Source organism: Thamnophis sirtalis, unplaced genomic scaffold (genome assembly GCF_051295495.1).
Source record: "Thamnophis sirtalis isolate CommonGarterSnake01/CBP01778 unplaced genomic scaffold, rThaSir2_p1.2 scaffold_2, whole genome shotgun sequence".
Classification (NCBI taxonomy): domain Eukaryota; kingdom Metazoa; phylum Chordata; class Lepidosauria; order Squamata; family Natricidae; genus Thamnophis; species Thamnophis sirtalis.
Genome location: NW_028261382.1, coordinates 78,408,716 through 78,425,234, shown reverse-complemented (window position 1 = coordinate 78,425,234; position 16,519 = coordinate 78,408,716). Strand labels below are relative to the sequence as shown.

The window sequence follows — 16,519 nt, the reverse complement described above, 5'->3', positions numbered from 1 at the left end:
CGTGCATAACTTGTAGGAGGTTTTCAGAGAGCTCCTGGGGGCTGGGGAGGGGAAAAATGAGCAAAAAATGGGGCATATTTTGCTCAATTTTCCCCTTCCAGGAGCACTCTATAAGCCTCCTAAGGACTATTTATGGGTTTTTTGAGAAAAAAACCAGGCCCGTTTTCGCGAAAAACGGGCCGTTTTGGGGAGGTTTGCAGAGTGCAAAAACTTTTTTTTAATTTGCCTCTTCAAAACCTTGCTGCATCTTATACTCCAGTGTGTCTTATACTCTGAAAAATACATTGCCTTTGCAGACTCAGAAAAGCCTTCTTAATTCTCCTTTTTCAGCGTTGCGCGGTAGCGCCTGCAGTGTGCATGCACGCGCGAAGTGAACCAGTAGCGCAGTGAACCGGTAGCAGACTTCAGAGCATTTCACCCCTGCTGCAAAGTGGTATATAAGTCTAAGTGCTATTGCGATTGCTACATACAATATGTCTATCCAGAAAGAAAGAAAGAAAAACACCCTGTTTCTAGCAGAATTCTTGCCCTCATAACCAAATTTCCAAGCTGTTGCACAAGTTATTTCCAAATCTACTTTGGGGAACTGTACATGGAAACTTGCTTCAAAAATTGCTGAGAGCCAAATCTTATCCAGGTAGTCCTCAACTTACAAGTATTTGTTTAGTGACTGTTTAAAGTTACAATGGCACTCAAACATGTGACTTATGACTGTTTTTACACACTTACGACCATTGTAGGAGGTCCATGGTCATGTAATCAACATTCAGATGTCTGGAAAACTGGTTCAAGCTTATGACTGTTGCAGTGTCCTAGGGGCAGGTCCCCAATCTCCCGGCTCTCAGGCCATTTTCTGGCTGCGCCTCATTTAGAACCAGGGCACAAAAGCAGGAAAAGCACACACCCAGAATATATATAACGGTTGCAGGAATTGGGTATGGCCAGTCAAGAGAAAAGGACTAGAGATGACATGATAGCTGTGTTCCAGTATTTGTGGGGATGTCACAAAGAAGATGGGGGGGTCAACTTATTTTCCAAAGCACCAGAAGGCAAGCCAAGAAACAACAAATGGAAGCTAATCAAGGAGAGAAGCAACCTGGAATTAAGGAGAAACTTTCTAAGTGAGGACAATTAACCAGTGGAGCAACTTGTCTTCAGAAGTTGTGGGTGCTCCATTACTGGAGGTTTTTAAGAAGAGACTGGACAGTCATTTGTCTGAAATGGTATAGGACAGCAGTTCCCAATGTGGGCCCCACTCCCCACAGGGGGGCAATTTGAACCTTATTTAAACCAAGTCAATGGCCTTTTAGGCTTCTTCCGCGTGAGTAGAGTTCACTTTTTGAGTAAAGTAAGAATTATATATCACAGGGGGACATCAGGATTTTAGAAGTGCTTAGGTGGGGCATGGCCCCCAAAAAAGGTTGGGAACCACTGGTATAGGATCTCATGCTTGACCAGGGGGTTGGACTAGAAGACCTCCAAAATTTTCTGATTTATTGATTGAATTGACTGATAGTGAATTTGTCAATGCCATTGCTGTTGAACTGGTACTCCAGCTGTGATAGGATGGCACCAGGGTGCCTATCACTATTAGGGCTATTTTTACTTTCTTTTATATTTGCAGGTCTTTGTAATTTTTCCTTCTCCAGTTTTTTCTTTCATTCTGCTTTATTCATGTCTGCAATGCAGACTTTTTTTTTCTCTTTTGATATTGACAATTTTTAAGTCTGGGGTATTACGTATGTGGCAGGTGCCCATCTGTTGAATTCTAAAGTCCTAGAACAATTTAGTTTCTTCATTTTCTATTACTTTCTCTACTTTAATGGTCTCACCAAATACCTACTTGCAGGCAAATGGTATTTCATGCAGATCTTTCAATGCACCATGATTACTTTGTCATGCGTGTGCTCACATTTGCAAAACGGTAGCGAAGGTAAGTTGATTTCACCCCTGTTTTAACCCTTCGTAACTAATATTCTTCTCAATTGGAATCTCGAGTATTACCATTCCTTCAATGGGACTGGCAATGGGACTCAGCTACACACAGGCATTTTTGGAGCCCCCCTCTAACTGTGATGGCTAAACATCGATGACACAACTTCTTGCCGTTCTAAGCCCAATATTACCCAATATTGTGAGTACAATACAATATGCACATCAAGCAACCTTTTGGAGCTTGGGAACTTTCCAAAAGGTCAGGAGACAATGAGAAACCTTGAAATTCTCCTCCATGCCTTGTTACAGTGGGTCTTGGCATACCTACAAAGGGTGAGCCTCAAATGGTTAAAATTCCCCATCCTTACCCATAAAATATGAAATGTTCAGCTAAGTCAAAGGGACTTAGCTACCTGTCTTTTTCTAATCTACCAAGGCAACCTGAGAACTAAACCCTAGTAAAAACATGAGACACACAGTGGCTCGGTGGCTAAAACGCTGAGCTTGTCGATCAGAAAGGTTGGCAGTTTGGTGGTTCAAATCCCTACCGCCAAGTAACAGAGTGACCTCTTGTTACTTCTCCCAGCTTCTGCTAACTTAGCAGTTCAAAAGCATGTAAAAATGCAAGTAGAAAAATAGGCACCACTCTGGTGAGAAGGTAACAGTGTTTTGTGCACCTTCAGCATTTAGTCATGCCAGCCACATGATCACGGAAATGTCTTCAGACAGCGCTGGCTCTTTGGCTTTGAAACAGAGATGAGCACTGCCCCCTAGAGTTGGGAACGACTAGCACATATGTGCGAGGGGAACCATTACCTTTAAGACATGAGAGAATAAGAGGACAGATGTGCAGGCTCCATTGTCTATCTCTGTCAAGGTCATCTTCCTTATTCCCTAAGTATGTTCAGTCATGAGAGGTCCTGGGTGCTCTCTCAGCTTGCTTGTTTTCTTGCAAACGTTTCATTACCCAAGCTAGGTAACATCAAGGTTTCCTGCTTAAGCAGGGGGTTGGACTAGAAGACCTCCAAGGTCCCTTCCAACTCTATTCTATTCCATCTCCAATTCTATTCATCTCCTATTCTATTCTATTCTATTTTCTATTGTATTCTATTCCATCTCCTTTTCTATTTCTATTCTATTTCATTCCATTCTATATTCCATTCCATTCCATTCTATATTCTATACTCTATTCTATTCCATTCCATTCCATTCAATCCCATCATATCCCATCTCATCCTATCCTATCCTATTTCTATCCTAACCTGTCAATGCTACTCTAGATGATGTTACCTAGTTTAGGCAATGAAATACCTGCAAGAAAACAAGCAACCCTGAGCGACAAGTATTTTCCCTTATTAGCGGTAGAATGTTTAGCCAACCTCAAGAGTCCTCTTTCTGTTTCTGCAAATTAAATGGGGAAACGTATGCAAATACCATCAGCCACTGTTCAATGGAGAAAGGAAAAGCCAGACTCAACACAATAATGGCCCCAAGAAACATTTTGAGTCAATGAGCATTTTTAGCAGTCGCTTTTGGGGGAGGAAAAAAACGATCTTGATCTAATAAAATCAAACACATTTTCTTTTATTACTTGAGCCCCAGTGTTTTTAACTGTAGCAGCATTTCAAATCATATTTTCTTCTGCTGGGTATAAGTGTGTGTTTGTGTGCACGCACACAAGCATGATTGTATAATATACACGTACAAACATTCCTGGTAAAAGTCTACATTGGTAAATTTAAAAGGTAATTTTCAAACGGCAAATGTCAGCTTCCCTCCTCCCCCCCGCCCCCCCCAAATATATATCACTTTAAAAATGTGCGTCTGTAGCATACAAAGCAGCGGAATCCGTACTTCGACATTGGCAGGATCTCGCTTCGCTTTTTCAAAGGCCTTTGGTGGGAGCTGCTATTAGAAGAGCAGGGGTGTCAAACTCAATTTCACTGAGGGCACTCCAGACCAGTCCTTCATTGTTTCCAGGGTGGCCCCGTGGACCAGATCTAATCACCCCGTGGGCAGGATCCGGCCCCTAGGCCTAGAATTTGACACCCTTGTAGTGGAGAATTCTAGCCCAGCACACAGTGGGACTCAACTCAGCAGAGAAGGACAATTCAGAACGGCACCCAGGCATTTTAAGCACTACAGATAGTCCTCGACTTACGACCACAATTGAGTCCAAAGTTTCTCTTGTTAAGCGAGACATTTGTGAAGTGCTCTATTTCTACGACCTTCCCTGCCCCAGTTGTTAAGTGGAACTTTGCATTCTGATATGGGCAGAGGGCTAATCAATAACGACTCAATGTCAATGATCTTTCTTGCTCCAGTTGTTAAGTGAATCACTGCAGTTGATAAGCCAGTAACACTGGTTGCTTAATGAATCTGGCTTCCCCATTGACTTTGCATGTCAGAAGGTCACAAAAAGAGGACGCAGCAACTGTCATAAATATGAACCAGTTGCCAAGCATCTGAATTTGAATCATGTGACCAGGGGAATGTTGCAAAAGTCGTTAATAGTGAAAAACGGTAATAAGTTACATTTTTCAGTGCCACTGTGACTTTGGTCAGTATAGCCTTTATTGTCATTGTACCTCATGTATACAACGAAATTGGTTGTAAGCAAACTATTGTAAGTCGAGTACTACCTGCATTGTGTATTCAGTTATGTATTTTTTTTGTGTGGTTGTTGTTGTCGTTAGGAAAAAAACAACCACCAACCCATTCAGAATTCAGACAGGCCTTGTCATCACCCACTGTCAATTTTCCCTGCAAATACTTCAAGTCCAACATACTTCAGGGTAACACTTATGCGTTCGGATTTAGCTTATAAGAACATATTTTTACAAAAAAATAATAATTCGGGGGACTCATTCAAGACATTGATCCCAAATCAGTTCTTCCTTACTGGGGGGAAAAAGGTTAACAGGTTGCATTCTGAGCAGGCCAAACTGTGCTAAATCTGAGACGGTCCCCATAAAAAAGGCAACGATGAGGAAGGTTTAGGAGACAATAATGGCTCGCCCAGATGGAGAGCGACTGTGACTATCTCCTGTTCCTTCCAGCGCTAACTCACATTCACTCTCATACATATCACCATCTATGTTCAATCAGGTCCACTTCTATGAAGAGAACTCTATGTAAGAATCTTGGGGGAGGGGTACATTATTTGGGGAGTATTTCTAAGGCCAAAAAGCAGCAGGGAGGGGGAGGAAGGGAATTGTCCCAGAAGCCCACACCCATTATTCGTTTGTGTTTTAAAGTTCGACTTTGTTCTGATCTAAGTTTCACCAAAAGACATGAGGCAGAGTCTTGGTCCTGGCCCCTTTTATTAAACGAATGTGAATTCCTCTCGTTCAGATTCAGCAAGGCCTGGCAAATAGACTTTCAAAGTAATATTATGACCACAGACCTTATCTATCTTAGAAAGCTGCCATGTAAATATTTTCCAAATGGGGTGCTGTGCAAGGAAAGACTGGGCACAGAGTCTCTGAGATTCATGGACAGATCTTCACACTCCTGAAACTAATCTAATGACCCAACAAATGGTTTCCTGCAAAAGCCCACTCCCCTTTTGCTCCTCTTTTATGTCCTATGGGAGGGGCCAATCACCTTCCACCTATGACTTTACTCCCAAGCCTACCCTGATTTCTGAATTGTTCTTTTCTTCTGGCAGCTCTGCGCATGAGCACACTGGGAACAGGCTCTAGCTGTTCCTCTGCCTCACTGCTGTCTAGCTCCGTAGGCACCTGGTCACTCCTAGATGGCCCTGGCCCCCTCTCTGCCTCCAATGTAGAGCTCTCATCCAAGCCTTCCCCAGCCTCCAGGCCTGGCTCATCCTCCTCCCCAACCTCCTCACTTTCCGACTCGGCTGCCACCTCCACAGGCCACAACAGACTTTTCAATCTGACACTGTTGAAGAACAGTTCTATTTAACACTAGTTTGCTACAGCCACGTGTACTCTGGCCTTCCGAAGAATCAGCCAGCAATTCAACCTATTTTTCTTTTCCTTGAACAAACTGGAACTCAGTTCTTAAGGACTATGTACTTTTAAAACCAGTGTTTCTTCAAACTTAGCAACTTCAACGTGTGTGGACTTCTGGAAGTTGAAGTCCTCTCGTCTTAACAATTGCCAAGTTTGAAAAAACCTGATTTAAATCTGGTTCTGCTTTTTTTCTTTAACCTTTCGGAAGCCTGACTTAAGTCGTGACTTAAAACCAATCTATTGGTGTTGTAAATTCTGTATTTGGAACAGAACATCGCTGGTTATGAAGATATTTTTCCTGTCAAGGCTGGCTGGGAATTATCCGCTGCAATCCTGGCACAGTTGGGGAAAAATATTGCCCAGTTGGAAAATATTGATGTCAATCTTTACAATATTTACTGCAAGCAGCAGTATTTCCTGAAGTCACCAAGGAAATATTGTTTTGAGTTATTGTTTTGTTTCGTTTCCATCACAGGCTGGGAAACTACGTTTTCCAAGAACATCCTGATCTAAGTAGTCAACATTTGCAATTCAAGCTTTAAGACTAAGTTTCTGCCCTTATACACGAAAGGCGATGAGCAACTCATCACAGATAACCCTGGACACCATTCCTATTAAATGCATGACGTGTGCAAGGACAGGTTATTTGTACAAACGTTTGCCTTAGAACAGGGGTCTGGTACTGGGCCGTGGCATGCCAGAAACTGGGCCATGCAAACAAGCAAAGCCCCATCCATGGGATGCAGGCAGCACACAAAAGCCCGTCCCATTGAGCTCAGGGAAAAACCTCTCTCCACGGAACCAGTCCCTGGGACATGAAAGATTGGGGGCCACTGCCTTAGAATATTAGTTAACAAAAACCAAGGTGTAGCGAGTAAACTGAGGACATGATCTCTGGTTGCAATCTGTTTCCACACAATACTCTTCAGATAAAAGGGGGGGGGGGAAACATTATTTTAAGACTCCGTAAGTTTTCATAGTGGTACACCCAATTTTTCCCAAGTGCTAAAATCAACCACGTTGCCTTCGGAAGTTGTGGGGGCTTCATCACGTGAGACTTTCAAGAAGAGACTGGACTGCCATTTGTCAGCAATGGTGTAGGGTCTCCTGCTTAGCCGAAGGGTCAGACTAGATGACCTATAAGGTCCCTTCTGACTCTGTTAACCTGTTAAAATCTGTTACTCTATTCATCTTCATTTTAATCGATCAAGTACCTGAAAAGGGATGCTCACGGATGCAACATTTCCCCCTCATTTCTCTTCTTCTTAACTTTGGACGTAAGCTTCCTTCACTAAGGGTTTTCAAGGCCAAAATGGAACACCAGGGAATGGCTGTCAGTATATATATATATTTTGGGGGGGCAGCAAGCTCTCTTGCAGAAATGTAAACGTGATGCCCCCATTCCTGAGGACGTTTTCTTGAGTGTTTGTTTACACACGAGTGCAATTTACTTGTGTATCATAGCACGCCTGGCTTAGGGAGGAGAGAAAGAAGGGAGGCTGAAGGGAAGCAAAGCTTTGATGAGAAGCAGAAATAAAATTGAAAGGCCACAATGGCAATCCAAAAACGAGATGCCATTCATCGGTGTACCTTCAGAGGCTGAACACCTGCTCAAGTGTGACCAAACAAAAGGGCTTTTGAATGGTTATTATCAGAAGCAGCCCAGTTCAGACATGCTTAAGAGGGGAAAAATGTAACACAAATCCTTGGGATTTGAGAGTTTGAAACAAGAGTATCTGGAAGGTGGTGGGTGGGTGTTGGATGTTTGTGTGTGTAACAGTGACAAAAGTTAAGGTGACATCCACAGCTGTTGTCGCACAAACAAAACCAAGCTTCCTTTTTTGCGTATTTCAGCATCCCACCTACACAAAGAGACTGTTGTTCTTTGATCGTGAGAGCCATAATCTGAATATTTCTGACACACACACAAACACACACACACACCGCAATCCCACCCTCCGCTCCACACAGACACCCCCAGTCTGAAATCCCTTCAAGTACATTGGAAGGAAAAGAGAGAAAACAAACTTTAACAGCCAGTATAATATCAGACCAGATGTGCTTGGCGCTATTCTAGTTTAGGAGGAAAATACTCTTCTGAACAATGGAACAACAAAAACAGTAAAGCCCTTTAAAATTCACAAAGCAGTCACCCTGGCACGGTTTTCTCTTCCTTAAAAAAAATAATAGAAAAATAAAGGATAAACATTATCCATCTATTTTATCCATTGCATAATGTCTCTGATCGGTTAAAGGCATCTGCCTTTTTGGAAAAGCTGTCCAAAGCAGCAGCATTTGTCTCTCCCCCCCCCCCCACCAACTACGCAACCCTCCCCAGGTTAGGTCCCCTCCCCCAAGCATTCCAGTGAAAAAATAAGTACCAACGTGTACAAATCTCATCACCCTTATCAACACCCTAGAAAACTATAAATACAGGTCTAAAAGAATAAACATTTTGATTTAGCAAAAGCAGGAGGAGAATGGGAGGAGAGAGACAGACACCTCCTCTCCAAAGCACATCTCTTTGGTGCGCGCACACACACACACACACACAAACACACACGTAATCCAGTCAGGGATCCACCAGCTATCTTTACAAATGGCCATAAATAACCTGGTGAATTTCACACAGAGGGAGGAAACAGAGAGAGGGAGGGAGAAAGAGGGAGGGAGTGAGAGAGAGAGAAAGGGATGGAGGGATGGAGAGAGGGAGGATGGAAGAAAGAAGAAGAGAGGGAGGGAGGGAGAAAAGAGAGAAAGAGAGAGGGAGGGAGAAAGAAAAAGAGAGAGGGAGAGAGAGAGGGAGGGAGAAAAAAGAGAGGGTGGGAGTATGAGAGAGAGGGAGGGAGGGAGGGAGAGAGGCCAACAGCTTCTTCAGAAATTTATCTGCAGTTGCTCAAAATTTTGTCTTCAGTTGCTACGGTGATCCATCAACAAGGAGCTCCTTTCTTTAATTGGCGTTTGGTAAGGATGTACTTGAAAAATTCATAGACTGACCAGGCGATGGCCGTCGAAGGCATCTGATAGATCACACGCGCTTGGACTCCCTTAAAATACCCAGTGACCCCTCCCAGTTGATAGACTGTCCTAAAGGCGTTGGCCATGCCAGAGAGGTGCCCGCTGTTGACAGAACTCAACACCAGGTTCTCCTGGGTGTTGAGCAAAGTCTTGCAAACATCCAAGGGAGTGGTTGCAGCTGCTGCCACGGCTCCTGCCACGGCGCCCGAAACGATGTGCGAGCGAGGGTGGTACTGTCGCTGGGGGTTGATCTGCTCCTGCATGAACTCGTAGGTGATAAAATGGATCGCTTGAAAAGGGATGTTCATGGTGAGCTGGGTGCTGTAGCTGCGATAAAAGGCACCCAAGCCTTCCGTCCGATGCACCGTCCGGATGCACTCCATGACTGTCTTGTGCGGAGAGTTGTACATCTGCATGCGCTGCTTCACGACTGGCATCACAAGATCAGACGTGGCCCAGGCCCCCGGATGGAAAAGGATAGCAGAGCCAAGGAACAACACAAGAGACAACAAACAACAAAAGAAACCCAAGTTAGATCAAGGTCACACACTTGAGTGGAAGAGACCTGTCGTGGCCCGCCAGTGGATCTGGCAGCAGATTCAGACAGTGAAGAGGCTGGGGAGGAGCATGGACCAGTCCTGGAGTCTAGGGAAAGCTCTGATGAGAGCTCTGTGTCAGAGGCAGAGAGGGGGCCGGGGCCGTCTGACAGTTATCAGCTGCCTTCAGAGTCGGACATTAGTGGGGCAGAAGAACAGCTGGAGCCTCTTCCCAGTGTACACATGCACAGAGTTGCCAGGAGAAGGGAACAGCTAAGGGACAAGGGTTGACTTGGGAGTAAAGGCACAGGTGGACGGTGAATGGCCCCTCCCATAGGGAATAAAGAAGAGCAAATGGGGAGGGGAGTTTGCAGGAGACAATTAGTTCAATTCATTAGGGTGAAGATCTATTCCTGACTTCTTGCCAAGTATCGTCTGCTACAGAGTGGGGTTTGGAAGATATCACCGAGTGCCCAAACTGCGTGCATGCCCATGCCCAAACTGAAAGGTGTGCGTGCACGCTGTGCAGCGTGCACAGACATACATGGACATGTGTAGACATGCGTAGACCCATGTGCAGCAGAGACCCAAAGGCCAGCTGGCTGGCGGGACGTGGGGCATCCCAACTCCAGCAGCGCAGCAAGAGGTAAGATCTTTTTCTTTTGTGAGCTTCTGTTTCGTCGTTTGCAGGGAAACAGAAGCTCACGAAAGAAACAGCACAGAGATCTGACCTGGGGCGATGGCGCGTATGCCAGCAGAGAGGGCTCTGCGTGCCCCCTCTGGCACGCGTGGGATCGGTTCGCCATCACGGCCCTATGATGTTAAAATACGTTCCGTATCTCTCTCTTAACATGTTCTCCTATCTGATATGGAACCCTGATGTGCAATATAATGCATATCTCAGATAAATTTTTTTCATTATCTTTCCCTTCTCTCGGCCTCACTGGGCCACTTGCCCAAAAAGGATTACCTTCTGCTGGATTCATGACACCATCGTGAAGAAGGGTAGCCATACTCCCAGCCATGCCTGCAAAAGAAGAAATGAAGACAGACCCCTTTCACAAAGCAAGTTTGGACAAACCATCCTTCATTCGTTCTGTGTACAAAACGGCAAACCCTTAATGATTAGCATTCAACACATCGGCCAACAGGCTCGTTCCACATCTTGGAAACCAAGCTAATATATCGCAGATCATTTGAAAACGAACATACAGTATCACAGATGTGCATATACTAAGAGTCACATACAAAATAATTGCATTTAACAGCTGTGAAACAATTTCTAAAAAAAAAATCCGAAGGGTACCGGATGAAAACCTCCACAATAACAAATTTTAAAAGTATCTAAAATTTCCATGAACTTACCAACAGCACGGCTGAGAAGAATAAAAGGTTTTCTTTCTTATTTTTAAAAAAGAACATGTTGCCTAGATTTACAGATGCTAGAAATATACAACCTGGAGTTACGTTATTACTGGCAGCCAAATCAAAACGCCTTTAAAAATTACCATGGAATTAGAACTTTCAGTGCAAGAGAAAATGTTAGCTGGCGTGATTTTTTCCCTAATCTCACCAACTCTAGCAGCATTCAGCAAGTTACTCAAAGGGCACAAGTTAACTAATTTTTTTTTTGCTATATATAACCAGAAATATAACCATTTGAACTCAATTATTAGTCGTAACATATGACAAAAGATTTCTTTTGTTATTGCAAAGAACATTCAGAATTGCCTTAATAATGACAGCAAAAGCTATTACTGTAGATCAAAGGTGTCCAATCTTGTCAACTGTAGGATTTGAGGACTTCAACTCCCAGGCTGGCTATTAAATTTTATAGATTGATTGATTGAAGTTATATTGCTGCCTTTTCGCCCACGGCGACTCAAGGTGCTTTACAGAATCTAAAACCACATTTAAAACAATGAAACTGATAAGAAGAATCAAGTAAATTAATATAATATAATGTAATAAAATCACCCCGCACCTCCCATCCTGGCGACAGCAGATCACACAAGCCGTTTAATGGCCTCCATCCCACTCTGGGTTCCCCAGGCCCGCTCAGGCCTTCAGCGCCTTCCGGAAGAGTATTAGAGTGGGGACCATTCTAATCTCGGGGGGGGGGGGGGATGATGTTCAAGAGAGAGGGAGCAACCATGGAGAAGGCCCTTCTTCTGGGTCCCACCAGGTGTATCTCCCTTGGGGATGGGACCCACAGAATTCCCAGCCTCCCCGCTCTGGTGGGTCAGGTTGATGTGACCAGCAAGAGACAGTCCCTCAAATAACCTGGTCTGGGAGTTGAAGTCTACTTAAATTTTGGGAGTTGAAGTCTACAAGTCTTAAAGTTACCAAGGTTGGACACCTCTGCTGTGGATTGATGCACTGAGAAACAATTAACAAACGCTAACATAATCTTAATTAATGGAAAATAACTTGTGCATCTCAAGGATTCATAGGGCAATTGAGAGTTTCCTCTTCCAGGTCAGGGAAGGGATATCTATTTCCTTTTTTTCCTTCAATCTAACGAACTCTCTCTACGTGGGAAAAAAAACCCTTAGCGATCATTGAAATAAAACGTCAACTGTCCATGTAAAATACACAATCCTACTTGTGCATCTTTAAATCAAACTAAACACGAATACAGCACTCAGCACCCTTCATTGAAATTCTATTGAACGTCAAATAATTAATCTTGCATAATCCCAAATTCTGTATTGTGTAGGAAGGCCACATAACCAAATTTATAAATGTTCTGTGTCAGTCAGAAAAAAGAAAAAAAAACTTTACTGGAAATTATTTCTCTTGGGAAGAAAACAATGATCTCTTTCCACTATTCCAAAAGTTAAGCCATGGAGGAATACTGACTAATTTGGAGGAATACTCCTACTTTGGTTTACTTCTTGGAGGGCAAAATCAAAAAATCAATCTGAAACTCTATTCTGATCAGTTAGAATGTTTTCTCTCTTACCCACACATCAACACTACAAAAGATACATTCAGACAACATGTCTGACATCTAGAGACTTTTTAAGGTAAATCATTATACAATGAAAGCTTCGGGAATATCACATTATTGTGTGGTATTCATTGTTCTTAAACAAAGAAAAACAGGCATCATCTTGAAAAATACATATTAGTAACGGATGCTAAGAAAATGATAAACAACTTCTTAGACTCTGCCACTTTAAATACCATAATTATAATCCCAGGTTAAGCCAATAACATTGAAGAACACTTTGGTGTGAGAGAAGGAGTGCCTTCATGTTGCCTTGTTTATTACCATCTCAGCCGGAAATAATCTCCAGAAAAAAAATCACTAATCCAGGCTGACCTCCAAGGATCTCTACCAGTGAGACAACTATGGTGAAAAGTAGTACCACCCTGGCCCCAAAAAAAGCATCTTCAAAAAATGGGAGTGATTCCCTCAAACTGAAGATGGTACTTTGATCACACTCCATCTTCTTAATATGCCTAAAGGTAAAAGTTTCACTGCACATATGTGCTAGTCATTCCCGACTCTAGGGGGCAATGCTCATCTCTGTTTCTAAGCTGAAGAACCAGCGCTGTCTGAAGACATCTCCACGGTCTTGTGGTCGGCATGACTAAATGCCAAAGGCACATGAAGCGCTGTTAGCTTCCCACCAAAGGTGGTTCCTATTTTTCTACTTGCATTTTTACATGCTTTCGAACTGCTACGTTGGCAGAAGCTGGGACAAGTAATGGGAGCTCACTCCGTTACACAGCACTAGGGATTGGAACTGCTGAACTGCCGATTTTCTGATCGACAAGCTCAGCGTCTTAGCCACTGAGCCACCGCATCCCTTTTAATATGCCTAAGCGTCACCTACTACTCATTCCAGACACGTAATTCAAACTTTAGGTCCTAACATCCTACCAGAGCAGGGAGACAAGGAATGCTGCAGGTCACCGCACCTAAGAAGGTGCATCTGGTGGGACCAAGAAGTAAGGGATCTGACATGGTAGCAGAAATAAGATTGACATATTGCCCCCAACAATCTGGGTCTTCATTTTATCGACCACAGAAGGATGGAAGGTTAAGTCAACCTTGATCCGATCAGAATTGAATTCCTGACTGTGGGCAGAGTTAGCTTACAATACTGCATTCTAACCACTATGCTGCCACGGGTCAATTAACCGCATATTTAAAGAGATTACAAATCTGTATTTCTTGTATATTAAGAGAAGTAAGTGCACCATTTTCGATTTCAGTGTCTGCCAAGCAAAATAGGAATTGGGAGGCATACATTTAAATATTAGCAACCTAGTGATTCTTTCTTTCAGTGCCAAGAAGATCTAAATAAAACAAACAAAAATCAGTGAAAAGCTATTTGTGTTAATTGGAGGATAATAGAAAGGCAATTAAGATGCAGATTGGTGAACTGCCAATGAAGAGACTAGAGAATTTATTCTAGCCCATGGTTTGCTATGAAGCAAATAATATGCATCAACGTGGATCCTAAAAGCAGAAATTCCAATTAAAGAACCAGCGTGCCTCTGCGTGTCATATGCTGGAGAGAAAGACTGGTAATGTTTTAAAGACAGCTGGCTGATTATTATGGGAAGTAGAAATGTCGGACCAGGGGTGAAGATTGGGCTGATCCAGCCAGCTTGTAATTTTACATTCTTGGTAGCACAAGCCAAATTTGGTAAGATTTAGCAAGTGATAAAACAGATTTCTGGAGAGAAGCGAAACCCAAAAAATAAGAACCAAATTTTCCTAGAAAGCGGCCCACGTTAGACCGACAAGCTATTTCAGACAACTCCTTCCCAGAGCCCAATCAGAGGTATTTTACGATCAAAACACTTGAACATCTAACTTTTAGAGGAACCGGAGCACTACGTATCTTCGGTATTCTTCATACATGCGTGCCTCTAAAACTGAGCAGGTGCCTGTAGGAAATAGACAAGAGGTTGAAGGTAGCAAGAACGCCTAGGTTGCCAATGATGGGAGTCTTCCAAGCGTCTTGTTTTTTGTCTCTCCAGAAGCAGAAATTGCATGCTGAAGATGTCAGACCACATGAAAAAGTACGCAAGTCGAGTCAAAGCGCCAAGATGGCACCCATGGGGTTATGTCAATATACCGTTGGCCAGGTGGCTGTTGCCTCCATGTTGAATAATGTCACTTAAAGTGCGTTTCATTTTTTCGTAGCAGGCAAAATACAAGGCGTGGGCTGGGCCGGCTCCGATGACGGTGACGTTAATTCCTCGCAGAGGCCTCCAGAGGCCTTCCGTGCGGACGATCTTCCTCAAGGCCTCAAAGACGCTCCGGTACTGAGCTTTGGGGTCGGGTTGCAAACTCTGCATCCGAGTCTACAAGAAGACAAAAAAAAAAAGAAGAGGGATGATTTACAGGAGACGAGAGAGACTAGGCCCGTGATGGCGAACCTATGGCATGCAGGACAGAGGTTGCAAGCAGCGCCCTCTCTGTGGGCACGTGAGCCGTCGCCCCAGTTCAGCTCCACCGAGCATGCGTGTGCCTTCCACCCGCCAGCTGGTCTTTGGGTCTCTGCTGCGCATGCTCGGTGGAACTGAACTGGGGCGACGGCTCGAGGAAAAGGTTAGCCACCACTACTCTAGGCTGCAAGACACAACTTTGGGGAGGAGGCATGCCTAGTCTTGGAAGAGCCTTCAGGTAGTTCTTGACTTATAACATTTTTTAAAATATATGTTTTATCGATACATTTTTTAAAACAAACATAAAAAGTTCCATATCTATCTGAACAGCGTGTTGTCTGGGAAGTTTATAACCTGTTTCTATTAGTTAGCCATTGGTAAAACAAGTCCCCTGTTAAAGAGCATTCTGTTTCTTCCTTTTCTTTTCTTTTAAATGTTAATCTATCCATTTCAGCACATTCTAATTTTTTTTTTAATCACAATTTATTTAATGACCTATTCAAGACACTCAGCTTGTGTCTGGATGTTTTATCCTTGGAGTGGACAAGTATCTGCCTTGGTGTATTCTTGGGTTTAAAGCAGGGATCTCCAACCTTGGAGCAAAGCTGGCTGAGGAATTCTGGGAGTCCTCCAGTCTTAAAGTTGCCAAGGTTGGAGACTCCTGGTTTAAAGTGTAAGTGTATGTTGTGTTGGTTGGACAATGTTGCTAACATTTGTTATTCTCACATTTATCTGTAATGAAAAAGCTCTTGGTGGGTCCTTCCCCCCTCCCCCCCCCGCATTTGATGAAGGCCCAGTTAAGATGACCACAAGCTCAAAATGTCTCCACAGACATCTAAAATGATTGGGAAATAATCAAATCCAAGGGAAGGAGGGGGCATTCCCAACCTTCTGTTTGGCTTCTTCCTTGCGTGAGTAATGTCAGCAAGCAAGCCATATTCTTCCAAAGGCCAGAATTAACCCAGAAGTATCTAGTTGCTAACCTGCAGAGTTTGTAATGTATAGGTAGTCCTTGACTTATGACCAAATTGCCAAGCTCAGAGCCCAAACCAACAGTCCAACTACCAACCCAAGCTATTAATCTATATAAATACATATAAAAGTGAAATGTCACTCACATGGCATCACAAAATCTCCAGAACCGTAAAGCCTACAAACTTGAAATGTGGCACCTATGTTCCTCTTGGCTTCTAAGTGTTTGCTAAGAAAGGATTTTTCAAAATGACCATCAGATCATTAGTATTTACTATATTATTATTAACACGCTCTGATGCTAAGGAGTTAGACGTCGTTCTACTCCCCCTCCCCACCTGAAAAGAACTCTTTTCCAACTGCCACTTGGGCAGCGGCATGACCTGGGCGTGACTCATCCGGCCTGTGGGCTGGGAGTTTAGACATTCTAATCCCCCTCTCCATCTGAAAAACGCTCCGATGCTAAGGAGTTAGACTGAGGGAGAGAAGGGGATAAGATAGGAGAGGCCTCTGTGGGACAAGCCTGAGAGAGAGAAGGGGATTAGATAGGAGAGGCCTCTGTGGGGCAAGGAGAGGAGAGGCTTCTGTGGGACAAGCCTGAGGGAGAGAAGGGGAGAGGAGAGGCCGATCGTAACTACTCATTAATTTTCAAACTGTAAGTCTTGA

The 16,519-nt window shown here is 43.6% G+C and overlaps 1 protein-coding gene across 2 annotated transcripts in view; it reads right to left on the bottom strand.

The window, feature by feature from the left end:
* Window positions 1-7,265: 7,265 nt before the first annotated feature.
* SLC25A37 (solute carrier family 25 member 37) overlaps window positions 7,266-16,519 on the bottom strand; it is a 47,778-nt gene continuing 38,524 nt past the window's right edge. For both annotated transcript variants that reach the window (XM_087706186.1, XM_087706187.1), the window contains 3 exons: window positions 14,569-14,797; window positions 10,440-10,496; window positions 7,266-9,363 (listed from right to left, as the gene is read on the bottom strand). In XM_087706186.1, the coding sequence (XP_087562312.1) occupies window positions 8,846-9,363; window positions 10,440-10,496; window positions 14,569-14,797 (804 nt within the window). In that variant the 3' untranslated portion in view covers window positions 7,266-8,845. The remainder of the gene's footprint in view (window positions 9,364-10,439; window positions 10,497-14,568; window positions 14,798-16,519) is intronic.